Source organism: Passer montanus, unplaced genomic scaffold (assembly GCF_014805655.1).
Source record: "Passer montanus isolate IOZ18808 unplaced genomic scaffold, ASM1480565v1 scaffold44, whole genome shotgun sequence".
NCBI lineage: Eukaryota > Metazoa > Chordata > Aves > Passeriformes > Passeridae > Passer > Passer montanus.
Window position 1 is genome coordinate 4,699,549 of NW_024369262.1, and position 19,866 is coordinate 4,719,414.

At 46.7% G+C, this 19,866-nt stretch overlaps 2 protein-coding genes across 7 annotated transcripts in view; one reads left to right on the forward strand and one right to left on the reverse strand.

The window, feature by feature from the left end:
- Window positions 1–5,424, forward strand: part of VMP1 (vacuole membrane protein 1) — a 60,844-nt gene extending 55,420 nt beyond the window's left edge. For all 3 annotated transcript variants that reach the window (XM_039720478.1, XM_039720480.1, XM_039720479.1), the window contains exons 11-12: window positions 3,002–3,104; window positions 4,612–5,424. In XM_039720478.1, coding sequence (XP_039576412.1) covers window positions 3,002–3,104; window positions 4,612–4,755 — 247 coding nt within the window. In that variant the 3' untranslated portion in view covers window positions 4,756–5,424. The remainder of the gene's footprint in view (window positions 1–3,001; window positions 3,105–4,611) is intronic.
- Window positions 5,425–8,000: 2,576 nt separating this feature from the next.
- Window positions 8,001–19,787, reverse strand: TUBD1 (tubulin delta 1). Of its 4 annotated transcripts, XR_005628809.1 has the most exons (11): window positions 19,713–19,787; window positions 18,697–18,891; window positions 18,273–18,420; window positions 17,889–18,105; window positions 17,145–17,376; window positions 16,312–16,476; window positions 15,543–15,674; window positions 14,879–15,062; window positions 14,608–14,789; window positions 13,698–13,790; window positions 8,001–13,622 (listed from the first exon to the last, which is right to left on the reverse strand). XR_005628809.1 is itself a non-coding variant. In XM_039720474.1 (9 exons), the coding sequence occupies exons 2-9, from the start codon at window positions 18,866–18,868 to the stop codon at window positions 14,687–14,689; spliced, it is 1,353 nt and encodes a 450-aa protein (XP_039576408.1). In that variant the 5' UTR covers window positions 18,869–18,891; window positions 19,713–19,787; the 3' UTR covers window positions 14,466–14,686. The 4 variants fall into 4 exon arrangements, 3 of the variants coding, with proteins under 3 accessions (XP_039576408.1, XP_039576410.1, XP_039576411.1); XM_039720474.1 differs by lacking the exons at window positions 8,001–13,622; window positions 13,698–13,790 and having other exon boundaries at window positions 14,466–14,789; XM_039720476.1 differs by lacking the exons at window positions 8,001–13,622; window positions 13,698–13,790; window positions 17,889–18,105; window positions 18,273–18,420; window positions 19,713–19,787 and having other exon boundaries at window positions 14,466–14,789; window positions 18,697–18,824.
- Between the last annotated feature and the right edge of the window lie 79 nt (window positions 19,788–19,866).

The following is a 19,866-nucleotide window of genomic DNA, read 5'->3' on the forward strand; positions in this document are numbered from 1 at the left end:
TGCCCTGCCTGGTCCCACCCGGATCCCACAAAATTCACCCCAAATTCCCCCTCCCCTCCTCGGGGCAGCACCGAGGGGTCCCTGAGCTGGATTTGTGAGCTTTGCAGGGACACAGAGCTCACTGAAATAAAATTAAATTATTTTTAAGATTTTTAGATTTAAGATTATGCCTTTGGATATCAGGTGGCACATAAGTGGGTGATTAAATGATTTAATTTTTTTCCAAAAAAGCACCAGTAACCAACACTGTGCTGCCCAGATGGGATTTCAAGAATTTCATGTGGATCCCTAATTTTCTAAGTTTTCCTCTGCTTATTTTTCACTCCTTAATTCAATCTGTGCACATTTTTTTTTCAGAATTAAAATCTTTACAAATGTACCAAAAATAGGAGCTGAGGTCCTTGCATTTAGGATTTTGCAGTTCTTCAAAATTGCTTTGATAAAATTAATTTTGTGCACTTAACAAATAGTCGTGCCCAGAAAAGGAAATAAAAAGTGAATTATTTAGTGAGAAATTTTTTGAAATATTCTTTTGATGCACCAGGACTCTTGGGTTTCATGTCTTTGTTCTGTGTTTAATTCGATTTGGTGACTGACCGAGTTCAGTTCTCGGTGAGGAACGGAGTCATTCCAACACCACCCTGTTAATCATTGATCCCTCACCATTTAAATATTCCTCATTTCATAATCATGCAGAAGTTCAAAAGTAAACCATTACCTTGCAGTCGCTCCTCAGGCCTCCCAAGGACTGGGTGAGAAAGAAAAGAAACCTCAAAATGTCGCTGGTGTTCCAGGCGTGACTCGTGCCGCGGGCCCTGGGAGAGCTTTTCCCAGGAAAGGGCAGTGCTGAGACACCTCTGGATCACTGGGATCCTCTGCAACATTGACACATCTTGAGTAAAATGGATAAGGGACGTGCTTTGGGCACCACAGGGCTGGTTTGGTTTTTTTTTCCCAGAATTTTTACCAGTCCGGGCACAGAATTTCCTCACCCGGCGGTGAATCACGAGGGAAACGACCTTTTGCTGGGAAATGGGTTCAGAAAACCTCCTTTGCCCCCGGCCATGAAGGAAATAAATAGATTTACTGGAGGAGAATGAGACACTTTGTTTCGTGCTTTTCATAAATTCCTAAAATTAGAAAGCTGTTATTTTTTAATTGGGCTTCGGCCTGGAAAAGAGAATATGGTGTCAGAGCAGGAGGCTGAGGGGAAGGGTTTGAGCCACGAGGAAGGAGTTGAGCAATTCTACAACTCCTTGGAGGTACACCTGGTGTTTCTTGGGTCTGAGGGTTTCACTAAACCCTCCCTGAAGTAGCAGAGGAGTAGTGGATATAATAAAACCAAATAATCAAAATTTAAGTGAGTTTTTTTAATGTAGAAGACCACACGTATGATAATGTATAATGTAGATTTCTTTAAAATTAAACAAAAACCAGAATCTCCCTTCTCTTTGCAGTTGAGGTGGTCAGTAGTGCCCTGTGCTGGGGTGGATCCGACTTTGGCAATGTTCTCCCCACACAGCTCAGGCCGTGGGACTGCTGCTGGTCATTTCGAATTTATATTTGAATTTGGGGAGTTGAATAATGTAGAAGAACACAGTGATTTCTTGAAAATTAAACAAAAACCAGCATCTCCCTTCTCCTTGCAGTTGAGGTGGTCAGTATTGCCCTGTGCTGGGGTTAGTTTGAGGTGGATCTGACTTTGGGAATGTTCTCCCCACACAGCTCAGGCCGTGGGACTGCTGCTGGTCATTTCGAATTTATATTTGAATTTGGGGAGTTGAATAATGTAGAAGAACACAGTGATTTCTTGAAAATTAAACAAAAACCAGCATCTCCCTTCTCCTTGCAGTTGAGGTGGTCAGTATTGCCCTGTGCTGGGGTTAGTTTGAGGTGGATCTGACTTTGGGAATGTTCTCCCCACACAGCTCAGGCCGTGGGACTGCTGCTGGTCATTTCGAATTTATATTTGAATTTGGGGAGTTGAATAATGTAGAAGACAGTGGTATCTTAACAATTAAACAAAAATCAGAATCTCCCTTCTCTTTACAATTGGTCAGTAGTGAGAACTGCCCTGTGCTGGGGTTAGGATGGGGTGGATCCGACTTTGGGAATGTTCTCCCTGCTGTGGGGTTGCTGCTGATCATTTCGAATTTATACTTGAATCTGGGGAGATTCTGAAGGGTTGTGACCATCCTTTACAGGGTTTTGTGTCTCCTGCAAAGCAGGATTGGAGGAAAAGCTGCTGGGAAGGCTGGAGGCTGCCGAGAGCCGAGCGCTGCCGCCCTCAGCCCGGGCCGGTGCCGGCCTTGGGAGCGCGGCTGGAGCGGGCCCGGGCCGGGGCAAGGCTCGGGGCTCGGGGCTCGGGGCTCAGGCTCGGGGCTCGGGGCCGCTCCTTTGTTCCTTTGTTAATCCCGGCTCGGGGGAGGCGCTCCAGGATCGCTCCCGCATTCTTTTGGGGCCGGGATGACGCACGGCTTGTCCTAAAAAGGACTTGGCCGGGCAGAGGGGCCGGCTCCGTGAGGGAGAGGGGCGAGGCCTGGGCGAGCAGTTTCTTTTTTAACCGAGGGATGACACAAGCCCCAGTCATTTCCTCATTAATCGGTTCAAACCAGTTCTTACAGGAACTGCCGCTGATAAATGTGGGACTTCTCCGAAGTCATTCATTGGGTTCTCAGCGCTGCTGTCTCCCAGGAAATGCTCCGGCTCTCGGCTTCCTCCTCTCCTCACAGCGCTGCCTCGCTCAGAAACATTTTTCTTTTTAAACACTTTTCGAGGATCTGGGGAAATGCATCCCTCCCGAAATATCAGATCAAAAGATGAAATGTGATTTTATTTCGTGCGTTTCTGTTTTCTCGAGTAGCTTGGAGTTCTCTGCTGAGCTGCGGCTCAGCCTGAACTTTGTTCTGATTAGGTAAAGTGGTAAGTTTTAAAAAAAATGTTTTTTCGGTTTTTTTTCTCCTCTATTTTGTCTTGCTCTCTGGGATGAACTTTCCATCAGTGCTATTCCGAGTATAGGTCCTTCTCTTCAGAAGCCATTTCAAGAATATTTGGAAGCTCAGAGGATAAAACTTCACCACAAATCCGACAGTGCTGTGCCACAGGTAAGACCCTCTTTGCCTCCCTGCCTGCTTTTCCCTTCCCTGCCTGCCTTACACTCGTAGATTTACAAACGTAACTCCCCATTCTGTTCCTCAAACATCTGCACTGACCCAGGGAATAGATAAAAATCTCATTTTAAAAGCAACCTGGGAATTAGAAATATTAATTGTGTGCTACTGGATTTAAATTCTTAGAGAAAAAATTAAAGTATAAATTAAAACCGGTGGCTTGTCTTGCCCCGCTGCATTAGCTGTTTCTTTGGAAAGTTAAATTTAAGGAGAAAAAAGTTGCCTTTCCACGTGAAATTGTAACAAACTGGGCAGCACCGATGCCTCAGGATCCAGTGGGAACTGTGGCTCAGTGGGCAGTAGGGGAATTAAAATCCCCAAGCCTTTAATCTTTGAAAGGAAAAGAAATTACAGTGTTCGGGGCAGGTACATGGGGCAGAGATGTCCTTTGATACAGAAAAAAGTATTTAAAATTTTTTCAAAACTTGCCCTGAATTTTCAGTGGGACAGAGCAGCTTTGACATGAAATTCTTGAGGCTGCCGAGGCATTTTGAGATAAAATCCGTGCTGACATTTCACGTGCAGAGCTGTTGGAAAGATCCCTTTGCCCACAAAAGAGCCGGAGCGCTCTGAGATCGCTGGGCCGGGCTTTGCTGCCAGTGGGCAGTAGGGGAATTAAAATCCCCAAGCCTTTAATCTTTGAAAGGAAAAGAAATTACAGTGTTCGGGGCAGGTACATGGGGCAGAGATGTCCTTTGATACAGAAAAAAGTATTTAAAATTTTTTCAAAACTTGCCCTGAATTTTCATTGGGACAGAGCAGCTTTGGCATGAAATTCTTGAGCTGCTGAGGCATTTTGAGATAAAATCCGTGCTGACATTTCACGTGCAGAGCTGTTGGAAAGATCCCTTTGCCCACAAAAGAGCCGGAGCGCTCTGAGATCGCTGGGCCGGGCTTTGCTGCCCTCCTTTGACGAAAACACAACTTTAAATTCCCGTCAGTGAAACGCTGCAAGCGGCCCCGGCTCCGGAACTTCGGGGCCACCAAAGAGTGGGATCCTAACGGGGAGATAACCCAGAAAAGGCAATTTAGGGACAAAAAAAACCCCCAAAAAAACACAAACAAAAAAAACCATTATTAACCAACCTGATTTCTTTGCGAGGAGCAGGGAGTGACAGGCAGGGGCTGCTAATTCTGAGCTCCACGAATTGTTAGGGAAGCCCAGACAATTCTGGGAATAATAAATCACTTTGGAGCACAGGGAATGATCAGGGACTCTGCCCGCAGAGGACTTGGCAGCCCCTCCTGCATTGTCTGAGGGACTAAAGTCGGCTTTGCAGAGGGACCTGCAGGAATCCTGTCGGCTCGCACTTGGTTCCTGCTTTTAATTGGATTAATTGCAGAATAAAGACACGGTCAGGCTTTCCCCTTTCACCCAGAACTCCCCGTGTTCTTGTGCACTGATCTTCATTCTCCTCCTCCTTCTGTTTTGTCTCTTCAGGGGGAAAACTGGCTATCCTGGATATTTGAAAAGTTGGTGATTGTCATGGTTTGTTATTTTATCTTATCTATAATCAACTCCATGGCCCAGAGCTATGCCAAGCGACTGCAACAGAAGATGTACTCTGAAGAAAAAACCAAATGAGCTTGGAAAAAATGGGAAAAACCCCTCAGGATGGGTTTTGGCAGACACGAGAAATGACACAACTTTTCATATGTTTAAAAAACAGCATTATTCAAAAGGGGGGAAAAATTTTAACATCAATTTTCAGCTCTTAACAAGTTTTTTTTGTTTGATTTTGAAAGTAATTTGGATATTAGAGCAACGGTTTCATTGACAAACTTACAAATGTTACGGTAAGGTGTGAGTGCTACACGAGTCTGGGTTGTGTTTTACAGGATGGGCTGTGGGATGTTAAGGGGAGTTTAACACAAATGTCCATCCAAATTACTTCCAAAACTGATGATTTAATACTCCCCATCTTCTGATTTAACTTCAGACTCACCTGAGGGTAACATTTTCTTTTGAAGGGTGGCTGGTTTGCTTTTTCCATAAGTTTCAAGACCATAAAATGTAAATAACTGAGTACAGGTCGGGTACAAACTGTTGCATGTCCCTCATGGTAAGGCTGTTGTGTCTGAGTTCCCAGTGTCCCATTGCATTGCACGCTGGAAAAGCCACCCTCTCCAACTTCCTGGTGTTAGCAGAGATGGTTGATGTCAAAATGCTGAAGCCAACGTTTTTTATTCTGTATATTTAGGATGAAGTTAAGATAAAAACTTTATAAAGTCATCTTATGATCATTCCAGAATTTCTTGTGTCGGTCTTTTGAAGCTGTTTCTTTTCCTCTCTCACTTTTGGATGCTCTGTGCATGTTTGCTCATCCTTCCTGCACTAATGGTGCTCAAACCCTTTGCTCTTTTTTTGTTCTTTTTTCTTCAGAACTTTTTGCTTAGCAGAGGGAGGAGGAAGGCTGTGCCTTGCTTGAAGCACAGTCAGTGCTTAGGTAGGTGAAACGGAGAACAAGATTGGTTATCTTGCATTCTGCTCAGGTGTTTGCCCCTGAGCCCAGAACTGTGGGCAGTGGAGGAGAGAGGGGGAAGAGTTCAGATTCCAGCTGAAAGCAGATTTTGTGTCTGCCCAGTGCAGAGAACTTGAGAGAACCTTTACCCTCCTGCTCTCAAAGCCAGATTTGTTACGATCAGCCAGTTCAGATGCCCAGGGACAGAACTGATACTAAAATGGCCCTTTTGCCTCTTCAGTGCCTCAGTCCCACTGCTGCTGTACCTGCACTGCTCTCCTCACTTGTGAACACTTGCTTTTCATTTTTATCCTGGGGGGTAAGCACCAGGAATGAATTTGTCTTTCTCTCAGGAGGTGGCCTGGAGCGCAGAGCTGAGCCTGGCTGGGGCAGTGAGGCAGGGCTGGGGCAGGAGTGCTGTGCCATGCTGTGCCATGCTGTGCCATGCCGTGCCGTGCTGCTGGAGCCCGTGGTGTTGCCAGTGCCATGGCTGTACCATCCTGTCGGATAGCTTATCAGACTGATGTTGACTGTTGGATCTCATGGCAACAACAGTCGGTAGGCTGTCTGACATTTTGGTATCTCTCATCTGAGCCTGCCTCATCCATCCCCAGCCGTGTGCATTGAGCAGCAGCAGCACGTGCTGTGTGTGGTGGTATGGGATGGGCTCCAGGCCTGCAGAGCAAAGCCCTGGTGAAGGTGAAGCTCCCCGGGCAGGGCTGAGGTTTGTATCCTTCTCTTGGCTGGGCTGGGGGCTCCAGGCACGTGGGGAGGGTTTCATGGACATCATCTGTTTCCAACAGATGCACTTCCAGTCTGCAGGTCCCAGAGCAGGACTTGCTCTGAGGGAATTCAAAGCACTAAAGTTGTTCAGCTGCTCCTGGTGGTTTCTAAAAGGTGAAAGTGTTTGATAAATTTACCATTTTTTGGTCTGAAGATGGCCTTTGACAGTAATGTCACTAAGAACTTGTTCTGGTACAACTCCAAACCCCACAGCTGGGTTTGGGACTTCACCTTTCCAGCCTACAAACCTTCAGTGTTGCACTTTGAAAGGGATCAGGACACTGGATCAGGGACAGCCCTTGGCTGCTCTCCCCTTCTGGTGGCAGCTTTTTGGTCCCAGATCTGTCCCCTGAGGGACACAGGTGTTTATTTATCTCACACTTCTGGGAGGGGTGGCATTGATGCCATGCTGGGGTCCCTGTGTGTGCTGAGGTTGGAATCAGGACACTGCAACAATAACTAAAAGAATAAAAACCCGATTTTCCTAGACCCTGAGCCAACAAACTGCACATTTCTAAATGCTTTAGAGGTCTCCTTAAAATTCTGCCTCTTGCCCACAAGGAAAACTGAAAGTTTTTTCCCACTTTTGGTTCAATATGTTTACATACTTATAGTGTGAAATATATATATATATATATATATATATATATATATATATATATATATATATATATATATATATCTGTTGTTCTTCAGCTTGTGTTTCCATGTGTCCATTCCAATAAGCTCTCCTGTTATTTTGAAGCTTTTTAACACTATTTAGAGAAGGAAGTGATCATTCTACCTGCTTCTGTCTGGGAGATAAGACTTGGTAAAAGGTAAAAAAAAAAAACCTTAGAAAGAAAAGTGACACAGACCTGATGAGATTTGCAATGGATAGTTTTATGGTTGCTAAATAAACAAAGAAATAACGTTTCCCAGTGTTTATTTCAGCTGGATTGTTTCCATTCTCTGTATTGAACTCTCTTGGTAACACTGTGACATTTGCTGTCCCAGACATTCTCCAGTGTGAACACAAGATAATTCAGCAGTTGCATTTTGTGCTGGAGAGGAAGACTCAGCCTTTAGCATTTGACCTGAAAACATGGATTCTAACCCAAGTTTCCTTTTGTTGTACCTATCTTCATCACACATTAGAAGCAGTCGGTCAGTTCAGTGTGTTGGGGACAAATCCAAAGGGAGCTTTTGCAAGAGGAACAATCTTGGCACAAGTCCCTATTTTTAGCTGCTGTTTTGTGCTGTTAGACACTAAATAAAGTATCTTGCTTTTTTTTTCTGGGAATGACTGAAAATCACACGGAAGTAACAGCCCAGTAAGAACAACTAATGACTTTAATGTGACAGATTTTTTATTTTTGGTCTCATTGTCTGTGAAACAGGTCAGATAGGGATGCAGCTCCTCCTCCTCCGGGTTCTCTCGCCGTTCCCCTGCCTGCCCTGAGGACTGTGCCTCCCACACCTCTGGGAGGGGGCAGTGCCCCAGCGGGCAGGAATTGCTGCAAGCAGAGCTGGGTCACAGCGAGCCGGGTCAGCTCAGCCCGTGCCTCATCCATCAGAGCAAACTGCTCCCTGCCACCTCTGGGAGGGGGCAGTGCCCCTCTGCAGTGCCCCAGCGGGCAGGAATTGCTGCAAGCAGAGCTGGGTCACAGCGAGCCGGGTCAGCTCAGCCCGTGCCTCATCCATCGTCAGGAGCTGCTCCCTGTGCTCAGCCCTGCCAGTGTCACCCTGGTCTGTGTTTGCAGCTCCCTCAGCTCCCCCAGCTGCTGTTCCTGCTGAAGGATCCTTGTCACCAACCCCTGACAGGGGCTTGGTGCTGTTCCACAAAGTCCTTCCCTGCGGTGCTTTTGGGCTTCATCATTTCATTTGTTGGAATCAGCCTCCCTCTCGCTGCAGCCTCTGCTAAGTGCAGGCAAAACACTCTGGATGTTGCCCTGATTATCAAGCAGAAATATAAATATTAGTGAACAGAATTGATGGCAAATGGAAAGAAAAGTGGGGCTTGGGTGTGTTCTTTGGAGGTAAAAATAATTTGTTTTCTTTGAAGCACATGGTTAAAAAATCCTTGTAACCAGCAGTTAGAAGGCTGAGTGTAGTTCTAGATAAGGTAATTGGAATGACTCTCCTGAGATTTAAAATTCTGCTTTTTTTCCTGTAAATTTGGTTAGTTTTTTGGAGGAGAAGGAAAGGCAGTAAGCAAACAGTGAGTGCTTCACCCAGACTGCAGCAGCAGGTGGGCAGTGGGAGGGGATCCTGCTGGGCAGGTGAGGGATCAGTGCTGATCACTGCCCCCGGGGAGGGGAGTGCAGCCTCGCATGCATTCAGACTGGAGAAACATATTCACATATGCTCCTGCAAAGTCATTGTTAGGAGGATCATGGTGAAAAGCTCTCTGAGCCCACTGTGGCTTTGCTAATTCAAGTGCCTAATGGAGAGCATGAAATGCTGGCCTGAGTTTCTTCATGCATTTCACTTGTTTATTGATGCATCCACTCTGCCTTCATGGAGGCAGCAGAACATTGTTCTGGCAGAGGGAGAGGCTGGAACAACCTGGGGCAGCTGCCACAAGAGGGGAGGGAGCTCAAACAGAAACTCACTGCTGTTCTGTCACCTCCCAGCAAATGGGGAGAGCCCTGCATCAGTGACTGCTTGGAATGTGTTAAAAATTTAGGAAAAAATTGGTATTTTGGTCAAAAAAGGTGATTACTACCATGTTTGAATTGTGAGTGAAGAGGCTGTTGAGGCCACTCAGCCCTTCAGTGCTGGTGCTGTCCAGGTGTGGTGGAACAAAGCTGCAAATGTGAACCTGTGAACGAGCCCAGCTTGGGCTCAGTTTGCTTTAGCACTGCCCTTGGTTGTGCTGAGGTTTTATTAATTTATTATTATTATTATTCTCCCTGAACTGAGTCAAAGAGCAGTGACTCCAGTAGCACTGAAGCAAAGGTCAGCTTCCAGCAGAGGAGCTGCTGAGCTGGAGTGGAATCCCCGTGCTCGGGGCTCACTCCGGGCTGTGCCGGCGCTGCCCGGGCAGGAAACCGCGGCTCCTTCCTGCTGGGGGGCGAGGAGAGCCCTGTCAGCTCGGGGTGTTGTTCCTGCTCTGCTTACAGCCACACCCGGCTCCTGGAACGGCTCCTGGGGCCTCCACAATGGGCTGGTGACTCTGGTGTCACCTGTAAGAAATTCTCACCAGAGCCAAAGCACTTCCCAAAGTTTGTTGCATCCACAGGAAATGACCTTGTGGTGCTGTCAGGGAAGAACCTGGCTGCTGCTGCTGAAAACATCAATACCTTGTTCAGGGCTCACACTTTGAGGGACTGTGGCTTTCCTCAGAAAGGTTATTAGGATTTTTCCATCCTTTGATGGGAAAACACAGGTTTCTGTGCTCAGCAGTTCTCTGTCTCAGAGAGAAAACACATTCAGGTTTACAACCTCGTGCAAATCCCACCATGGCCACAAAACCTCTCAGGGCTGGTTGGAAACCTCACAGCTCCCAGGGCCTGGTTTGCTGCAGCTGCTTTCTGGAGAGCTCTTGATATTTGGGATCTTTTCATAACGTTTCATTTCTCAGATTCCTGGATTTGGAGGTCTCTCCTCACAGCTGACCTCCTGTGACACAGGCAGTGCATTCCTGGGTGTTGTGTAAGGCTCGAGGTGGGGAGCAGCAAGGAAGAAACTTTTAAGATTCCTGAAGCCAGTATTTACTTGACTTCCAGCTAATGGATGCCAAAAACATTTTCAAAGCAGTATTTTGCTACTGCAAGTGGTGATTTCAATTGTGTTGCCTCCCTTACCTCCTGTACAGAGTGTCTCTCCTCTGTGCGAGGGGCAGAGCCCAGGGCAGCCCTGCCCAGGAGGAGCCAGGTGTTTGTGGGAAGTGAGGCAATCTCTGGCAATCGTCCCCACTTGTGACTGAGAGATCCTTCCAGTTCCCTGAAAAAGGAAAGGGCTGAAGTGTTTGGCAGAGCCTGAGAGCCCCTGCTTGAAACTGTCACTGCTGTCCCCTCCCCTGGGCCTTGGAGCCCTCTCTGCCCTCGTGGAGTCATTTTTGGCCCAGCCCAAGCCTGTTTCCTGCAGGTTTGTTCACTGAACAGGGCCCCACGTGCTGAGGTTTCCTTCCTGATGTCACTGAGGAGTGAGCTCTCCTTTCACAGCACACATCAGGTTTGTGTCTGGTTTTTATGTGAGAATACTGGGTTTGAGGGGAAGCCTGGCTAAGTCTTTATAGAGGAAAATGATGTGAGACTCTGGGGGGAATGGAAGCTTTCTTCTTGGGAGCCGAGTATTTAACTGGATTTTTGGTCTTTCATTGTCAAATGTATGGTTTTGACTGTTGTATCAGTTGCATTTGATTTCTTCCCCAACATCCAGCCTAAGATTCACAACTCCAAATCACTCCATCAACACAACTGCTGACTCCAGTGACCCCCAGTCAGCTAACACAGGCTGGAATTGCCCAGAGTGGGGTGGGAAGAAACTTCCCAGAGTTCTCTTTGCAAGGGGCAGCAGGACAGGCCACAGCAAACACCTCCATGGAAGGATGGATCCTTGAACTTGGGATTGCTGCAGGCCCTGTGGGAAGCAGGAGCTGAGAGTTAGAGCCCAGCACCCTCACTGAGCAGGGGGCAGGAGCTGCCCTTGCCAGCCCAGCCCAGGCAGGATTTGGTTCCACCTCCAGCCCGTGGCACGGAGCCACTTCCCACCCACCCTGCTCTCCTGAGTGCTCCTGTAAATGATCCATTACACCTTGGACACTGCTGGGCAGAAATTCAAATCCAGTCCTGCCATCTGCCCACAGTTACACCATCTCAGGCAACTCAAGTGTATTTTTGTGAGCCTTAAATAAGCATGACATTGTCCATGTAACCAAATATGTACAATAATCACTTTAGCAGAATGCACCAATTTCAGTGCAAATCCAGCACGGGGCTCCTTTCTCCTCACACAACCAGAGAAACAAAAGCTCAATAAGTGTTTTTCTGTCTTTTGTTGTTGTTGTGTTTAACCAGTGGCTTTAGTTTCTCCACGTAGTGCTTTTACTTTTAAAATAGGAATTTTGGCCCTCAGCTTACTAATTTTTGTATCTTACAATGTAACATTTGGAATTTTTAACTTTGGTTTTGAGACAAGAAGGTTTCTAGCACCTAATTCACACAGATGAGTGTGACTCTCTTAGGAGCCACTGTTCCATATCTCTCAGGCCTGTGTGAACATGGGGTTAAAATTGACATTTCTTCCATGCTCTTTATCACGGAGCACCTTTACTCTAAACATTGCCTTGATTTCCTAACGAGCAGCTTCTCCAGTCTCTTCTCTGGGGCCTTTCCACCTTTCCCCTGCGGCTGGCAGGAATTTCTTCCTTGCAGTTCCTGGGAAGGGTTAAGCGGGGCTGAGTCCTGCCCCACCCGAGGGGAAGTGGCCGGGCCTGCAGGGACAGGATTCCCACAGGGGGGACTCAGAAGGGACCGTTGTGAGCCGCAGTGGGGCTGAGGGAGCCGGGAAGGCTCCGTGCTTCCAGCCCGGGTGATCAGCTGCGCTTCCAGCTCGAAGCGCCCGGGCTGTGCCCGCAGCGGGGCAGAGCTGCTGCAGGGAGCTCCGGGGGGTTTGCTGCCCTGGAAAAGCCCTGCCTGGGCTGCCCCTGAGGAAAGGAGCAGCTCGGTTCCTTTTGGAAGGTTTTTGTGCTCTATCGGATCCATGAATCATTTTCCTGGTTCCTCTTGGGCAGTTTTTAAAGTGGAGTCCAGCAAAAAGCAGATTTCTTTAAAGTACACTCAGTCCTATTTCCTTTTGGATGTTTGGGCTCTCATTTAATAATATTTATCCATACTAAATTTATTAGCAAATGCAGAGAGAAGTGAATTATTCATTCAAGGCCCTTTTGTACCTTAGTGCTTCTCAGTAGTGTTTCAACTGGTAATTTGAATATAATTTCCTCTTTTCATGTATTAAACCCTGGTTATTGTGGGAACCACAGATTTTTTTTTCTCTTACTTATTTCCATCCTTCTGTGCTGGTACTGAGTCTAACTTTAAAAACACCAATATCTATTTATGCCCAAATAAATAATTTGAAATTAAATTGCCAAACATTTACTGTGTTTAAAACATTTCAGGTTGTTAAAAGTTATTTTTTATTTTGGTGGGTTTGTTTTATTTTGCTTTGTTTGTAGGTTGTTTTTTGGGGGGTAGGGTTTGTTTTGTTTTGGCTTTTTGTGGTCAAATAAATGTTCTCCTATTCATGAAATGTCTGCTACAGTTGGAGCTCTTGAATCAGCTTCCCAGTGAGCTGCACCTGTCCCTTGCACAAACAATAGTGAGATTTGGAGCATTGTTCCTGCTTTGTGGACATCCTGTGGGGACTTTGCCTACAACAAGCAAGGTCAAGGCCACTGATTCTGCTGTTCCTGTCTCTGAGCTGTGCTGACCTTTGATCTACCTCTTTAATTGTAATTGTTAATGAAATAAAGGCCTTCTTCCAGGCTCCATTTACATAATTAATTGTATCAATTAGGTAGAGAATTACTCCTCCACCTTTTAATGTAATTGCAGGTGATGAGTATTTGATAGTGGCTGTTCACTTCCTGTCACTTTGACCCTCTCCACATCCTGGGGAAAAAATAAAGGAATCCCATCATAGATCAAAAAAAAATGAAGGCTGAGTTTGGGAAAGGGTGTGAGAATTTCAGGACTGGAAAACATTCACAGGAAGAAGCTTAGAGATGCCCAAAACAATTCCTGTCAGCCCCTGCTCCAGAGCACTAAGGGACTATAGCAGCTAAAATGTGAATTTTTGCTTTGGGGTTAGACATCTTGCCTGTGTGCTGTGCTTCCTGATGTGGCACAAATTCTGCCATCACACAAACAAAAAAGACCAAACATCCTGCTCCATTAGCAGGATATATGAAGTGCCATAAATAAATAACAAATATGGTTCTATATCATTCATAGGTTCACTGAGCACCTGCTGTGTTTGCCTCATGCTCAGAATTATGAATACAGAGATAACATGAGGTTATTTCTGCAATAAAGTTATTTATTGCTACAGCACTGAATGACCCACTGCTCTCTTCCTTGTTTCTCAGGGCACTTACCTGTCCTTAGCCTTTTGAAAAACTTTTACCTGTTCTGTGAAGTGAGAAGGAAAAGGATTCCTGGGACTTGGCCAATTTTTCATGCAGTTACCTATTCTCATTTCTGGAAATTCTGTTTGTGATCTGTTGGAAACACCAGGGGAATTTATTTCTGTGCTGCTGAACATCCTGTGCCTTTTGGAGGAGGGAGAAGCTCACCATGGTCTCCTTTCCTGACCCTTTGTTCCTGCAAACTCGAATTGCCTGTGCTGTTTGTCTGAACTTCTTGTGCAATCTCTCCTGCAGTTTCTTCTGTGAAAATACCCAAATTAGACAATGGCTGAAAGTGGCAGGAACAGCAGAAATTCCCTTCTGACCAGAGCAAGCCCCAGCTCTGAGCTGCCATCTTTTGAATGAATGGCACTAAAAGCTGAAGGTGCACTGTGAAATTTGTCCATTTGTCAGGGAAAAAGTCCCTGAGGCTGATTTAACTCTTAATTTTTGGCCTGTGGGATTATTTCTGTGGGAGAAGTGTGACATGGAGGGGAATGGCAAGAATTCCCAAAGCTCTCCCTACCATCAATGAAGAGCTGACTGAGGCAGGAGAGAGCTCAGTGTTACAAGGCAATCTTTAATTCCACTGAACTCTTTCATTAATTTTAATTCAGTGGGTGCCTTCCCAAGTCATTGCATCCCTTCTCCTGCCAGGAGGGAGCTGCAGCTCCCAGGGCTCCACCTTGTGGTCGTGGTAAAATTCGTGCAAAAAAGGAACCAAGTCCCTAAATTGACTTTGGAAAGTAGAAAATGTATTGTATTTATTATGTCAAATTATAAGTTCTTATATCTGCAATCTACCAGCCATCCTCATCACAAATATGTCTAAATAATTAACAAGTTAATTAACTTATAACTTGGAGAAAAACAGGAGTTGTAGTTTTGCTTAGTGAAATGGTCAGAAAAGGATCGTTACAGTATATAGCAAATGTATTGAAAAATAAGTATTTATTAGAAATATTAAATAAGAATAATATAAATATATGAATATATTCAGTTCTTGCTATTCAAACACACACACACAGACACTCTGCTCCTAAGACTGAAAAAGAACTCCAGTCAATAATTTACATACTTCAGGGGGTTGATGGAAGGTTTTCCAGCTTGGTTCTCTCAGAAGTCTCTATTTCAGACCATGTTAACACAGAAATAAATCACAGATTGGTGTAACTGGAGATCACTTGTTCCAGGGTTGTGAAGCAGTCCAGGAAATCTTCCTCCTGGATTCCAAACTTTGTGTACTGGTGAAGGTAAGCTCTGTGTGTTGAAGAATGGGGCAGACATTAGAAATCAGTGAAGATCTTGGCAATCATTAGTGAAGTACCAGCATAATTATTTTCACTTACTTGGAAGCAAACATGTTCCAAGCTTTTCCTACGATGCTGTCCAGAGGCTTCAGCAGGAACTGGCTGTTGCTGACCAAAGCAGCAGACTTTTCATACTTGTTAAATGCTCTGGGAGTTTTCCATGCATTGAAGGCATCCTGGGGGTTTAGCCATGATGTGTATAAGGAGGGGTCTTGGAAACTTCCTGTAGCAGAAACAGGACAGCCCTTTGGACAAAAGCCACTCCTGATCCCTGGGGGGGCTAATCAATGCTGTCAGATCAGTTCAGGCCTGGGAAAATGTCTCAGAGTGGACAGCCTGTTGAAAATACAACTTTTAAACAGATTAATTAGATTATCTAGAAGCACACTGGTGTGGATACTTCAGCTGCCAGCAATGCTCACCACTCCAGAAACAGCTAAATTTATTTTCAGACATTATAGCCAAGAATTCCAGATATACAGACTTGAGTCTCTTCCTCCTTCCCTAAAGTGCTTCAGGAAACTCAGAAGTAGAACACAACAGCCCAAAGCAATTAGACAGTGTAGCTTTGGACAGCAAAACGTTTCTAGAGGGAACATCAACCTTAGGAGTTAAATGTGTGGTCTGGGGGTGTTTCCACTGGCATCAGGTCTGGTGGCAAAGTGAGATGTGAACCCAGAGGGGCTGTGCTCCTCTCTCTTACCCAAGTCCACGCTGTGCACATCTTTTCCTCTCAGGACAACCAGGTTGGCAATGGAAGTGTTGAAGTGCAGGGCTTTGTTTGTGGAGGGGATGGAGGAGCCTGGGTGTGGTGGTCGTACCTGCCAATCAATACCTTTGGGATTTAGGAAAAAGAGATGGAGAAGCAAGTTAATGTTTTGTGGAGATGCAGATGGGAACCATCACTGTGCCCAAACTGAGACCACACTGGAGTTTGTAGCTGCTGCACATGAATGAAGCAGCAATCACACAATTCCCAGAGAAAAGCACTGCTAATCCAGCAGGATTTGCCTGGCAGTCACTGTGCCAGGGAAAATGGATACCTGTTTCTATACTTAGCAAGCCTCCAGCCCATTCCTTGCATAACTGGGAGCTGTAACTGAATTCTCCACGTAAATTGCATGGGGGAGCTGAGCCTGATTTTCATGCGTAGAAGGTGTAAAAAGAAAAAGCAGAGCTCCCCACCCAAGGAATGTTCCAAATGAGTTATGTAAATGAAGTGCACAGCCTCAGACTGTCAGCTTGGTTTGTGTATTTTCAATAGTTATAATTAACTGAGCTGTCTGGAAGCAGAGCAGGAGCAATCTGGGAGCTGCTGTGGCAGCTGAGGGAATGCTGAAAGGAGCAGCTGGTTTTGTGGGGGCAAATTCCTGCTGAGGGCAGCAGCTTCTTTCTGAACTCTACAAAACATCCAGCTTTATTGCATCTGCACAACTGAATGTGTAAAGAGTGATGGGCTGGTGTTTATTTACCTTCCTCCATCTGGGCATTAGCAATGAGCATCTGCCTGAGGTGTTTGAGGAGGCCGGGCCAGCTGAAGGTGCTGTAGGGCAGGGAGCTCTCAGGCATCTGGGGGATGTTCCTCAGGCCCAGCATCTTGAACTCGGGATGTGGGACCAGTGCCTCCATTAAATCTCCTGAAAGGAGAAATGAACAGCTGCTCACGTTTGACAGAGATACTGCACAGGGCAGTTACAATGGGAGAAGAGTGAGGAATGTTCAGAGATTTAGCAATTTCAAAGCCATGCAAACTTGCTGTGTATTACTGAGTTCTGTGCAGGGGTTAGTAGCTTTTATTTTACAATTTAGTTCAAAAATCTCAAGGACTCTCTCTGCACTCCAGACAGATGTGGAAGTTTAATTTTACAAGCAATATGGGCAACTTTCTCTAATTCTGTCAAGGTACAAATGTCAGTCTGCTGCATGTTGCTACCCAGCTGTCTGCTCACCTCTTCAGCCTGAGCAAAACTCAGTTTGTTTCAGCTCATACAGACTTCTAACCCAAAGTGAAATGTGAAACTCAGTCCAAAATTACTGCCCTGCACAAATTTCCTCTGAAATGTAAACAGGTACAAGGGTGTCTGTGATCACTTGAAAAAGGAGAAACAGGTTGTTTGGTAAAGAATGAAACCAGAAGCCAGGGGAATCTATTTTTGACTCTGCTACAACATTGGGATTGAACTTCTAAATTGGTCTTTTCCTGTCTTAAAACTTGGGCTGTGTCCAAACCCTTGAGCAAGGAGACTGAAGAACTTGAGCTCCAGCTGAGCTGACCCCAGAAAGGTGTGGGTGCTGCCTTTGGTACCTAAGGGGCTCCTGCTGTAGCCTGAGCCCCCTCCTGCTGTGTGAGTGGGCTGGAAAACGCTGCCCAGCTGGTGAGCAATGACTTGGTTGACATCCCTGAAGGAAATCTGTTTGATATTCATCAGCTGGGCACAGATCTTGTGGATGACATCATTTTCATGGACAAGAAGGGCATCTGATGAGTGGTACAGATGTGACAGAGTCAAAACAGAGTTGTAGTTTTGAACAATGACCTGGAAGCAAACAAAAAACACACACAAAGAAGAGTCAAACAACTTAATCTCCTTTTAGTTTATAATCCTCTGGCTCCTGCTGTTTCCTCAGTTATGATTTAGGAAGTGATTCATTTTCTTTGCCAGAGTGCAGAATGAGGTCAGCAGCTCAGAGCCTTTCCATGGAAAGGGGACAAGACCTGTGAAAATCAGGTTATCCATCTCTCTCCACACAAACATGCTGGAACCAGATCTGCCTGGGAACTGATTGCTGAGATAAGAGCACATCAGGAGATTTCTGGTTAGCTTCTTGTGAATCTGCATCACTTCAGCAGTTAAATTATCAAGAAGAATTTTTTGGTGAAAGTTCTTTAGTTATAATACTGGGTCACTTGAACTTTTTCAGTGTAAAACATACCCATTTTTTAGTTTAGTTCTGCTGTAGATATTTAGTTTAAAAGCAACCAGTGATTATAAACTCATAAATTCAGTGTAAACTGTTATTATGTATTAAAAGGCAACGTGACATTCACCTCCCCAGTGCCATAGGGCCAGATGACGTGGTTCAGGATGAAGGAGGCTGGGAAAGCATCCCTCAGACACTGGGTGACAAACGCCCCCAGGCCTGATCCTGTGCCCCCAGCCATGCTCATGATGGTGAAAAATCCCCCCAGTCGGTCACACCTCTCTGCCTCCTTCTGCACCAGGTTCATGATGGCTTCTTTGTGCCTGGGCCCATGCACACAGTAACTGTGGGGTGACACAGGACAGCGAGACAGGGCAGGGGCCATCAGAATAAAACCAGAAGTTATTCATCAAGCCATTTAACTTTAGCTGCTGCATCACCATCCCAGGGAGCCTGAGCAGCTGTCAGCCTCCAGAACTCCCTGAGGGAAGCTGGAGGCAGCAGCTCCTACCCGTTGGCCCAGTTGTTCCCAGAGCCTTGCTTCTGGCAGAAGTGGGAGTGGCTGCTGTACTTCCAGAGGCCAGAGCTGGCAGCCGTGGACAAGGTCTGGCTGATCACCTTGGGCTCCATGTCAACGAGCACAGCCCGGGCCTCAGGCACTGCACAGGGGGGAAAACAGAACTGGGGGAAATGCTGATTATGTAGTGGGGTGGGTGGGCTTGGATGGATACAATGCCCCAAGGTTATTCCTACTTCAGCCAAACTCTTAATGGCACAATACAGAAAGGCCATGCCTTGATTTCTGCTGAACTTTCCACTGTGCCAAAACCAAATCTGAACTCCAGAGGGCACAGATCTTTCATGAAATAAACCACCTGATGTTTCTGTGTGCTGAAATCAGACCCCGACAGGGGAAAAGCCCTTTAAAGCTGTACCTGCAGATTGCTCCTCGCAGAAGAACCGTTCCCTGCAGGAATCCTGGTAGGACTGGTTCTCCCTCCTGGAGCACAGCCCGTGGGTGCCACGGGTGTCACTGCAGAGGGCACTGAACACCTCGTGCCCAATCTGGTTCCCACACTGCCCGAGCTGCACTGTGACAATTGACATCTTTATTCACTTGGTATCGAAGCCTGAAAAAGAAATTATTTGTTTTCTCACTTTTGCTTGGTAAAGCAGGATGGGAATGAGTAATTATAACTCAGGAGTTACAGGATTAGGATGCAAAATTGGAAACCTTAAACCAGTTCAAAAATTTAGCTATTTTCCAGTTGAGAACTGAACTAGAACTGATGCCAGAGCCTGCTGAGGAGACAAAATGATTCCCTGGAGAACTCCCCTTGTTTCCACCACACAGAGCAAACTCTTTGACTCCCTCCTGGTGTGTTTTGACATTTTTCCCCACTCAGCATTTGACGGCAGCTCTGCTCTCTCACTTTTCTATTCTTTCACAGAAACAAGGTAAATTTTTTTAAAACTCTCTGGGTTATTCAGTGCTGCTGTTCCTCAGTCCCATCCCGGCCTGTACCAGCACCCCTCGGGTCGCTGCCGTGCCTGCAAGGCGTTCTGCCATTCCCGGCTGATCCCAGCCCGCGTCGGGCTGTCTCCGGGAGACCGAGCCACTCCCCGCAGAAAATAAACAAATAAATATCTGAATTATTGTCAGGAAAGGCTCATGTCCCAAGCGCACAACACCGACCCTCCCGTGCCCGATTCTCTCCGCGGGGAGCCCCGCTCGGGTCCCCGCGCCCACAGAACCCCCTCAGGGCCGGTCTCCCCCTCAGGGCCGGTCTCCCCCTCAGGGAACCCCGCCATGTTCCCGGCGCCGCCTGCCCTCACGCCCCTCCGTCCCGAGCGCTGTCCCCGAGCCTGTCTCCCCAGCAGCCCGTCCCGATGGGGTCCCGATGCCGGTTTCGGTCCCTGTTTCGGTCCCGGTTCTCCCCTCAGCGCTCACCTCCTCCCCGCCCGTTCCCGCCGCGCCTTCGAACGGCCCGCCTGGCGCATGCGCAGAGCGCGCTCCGGGCAGGCCGCCCGCGCGCTCCCGCCCGCCGCGGCTTCACCGCTCCCTCCGCGCACGCGCCGCCGGCGCGGCTTCACCGCTGCCTCTG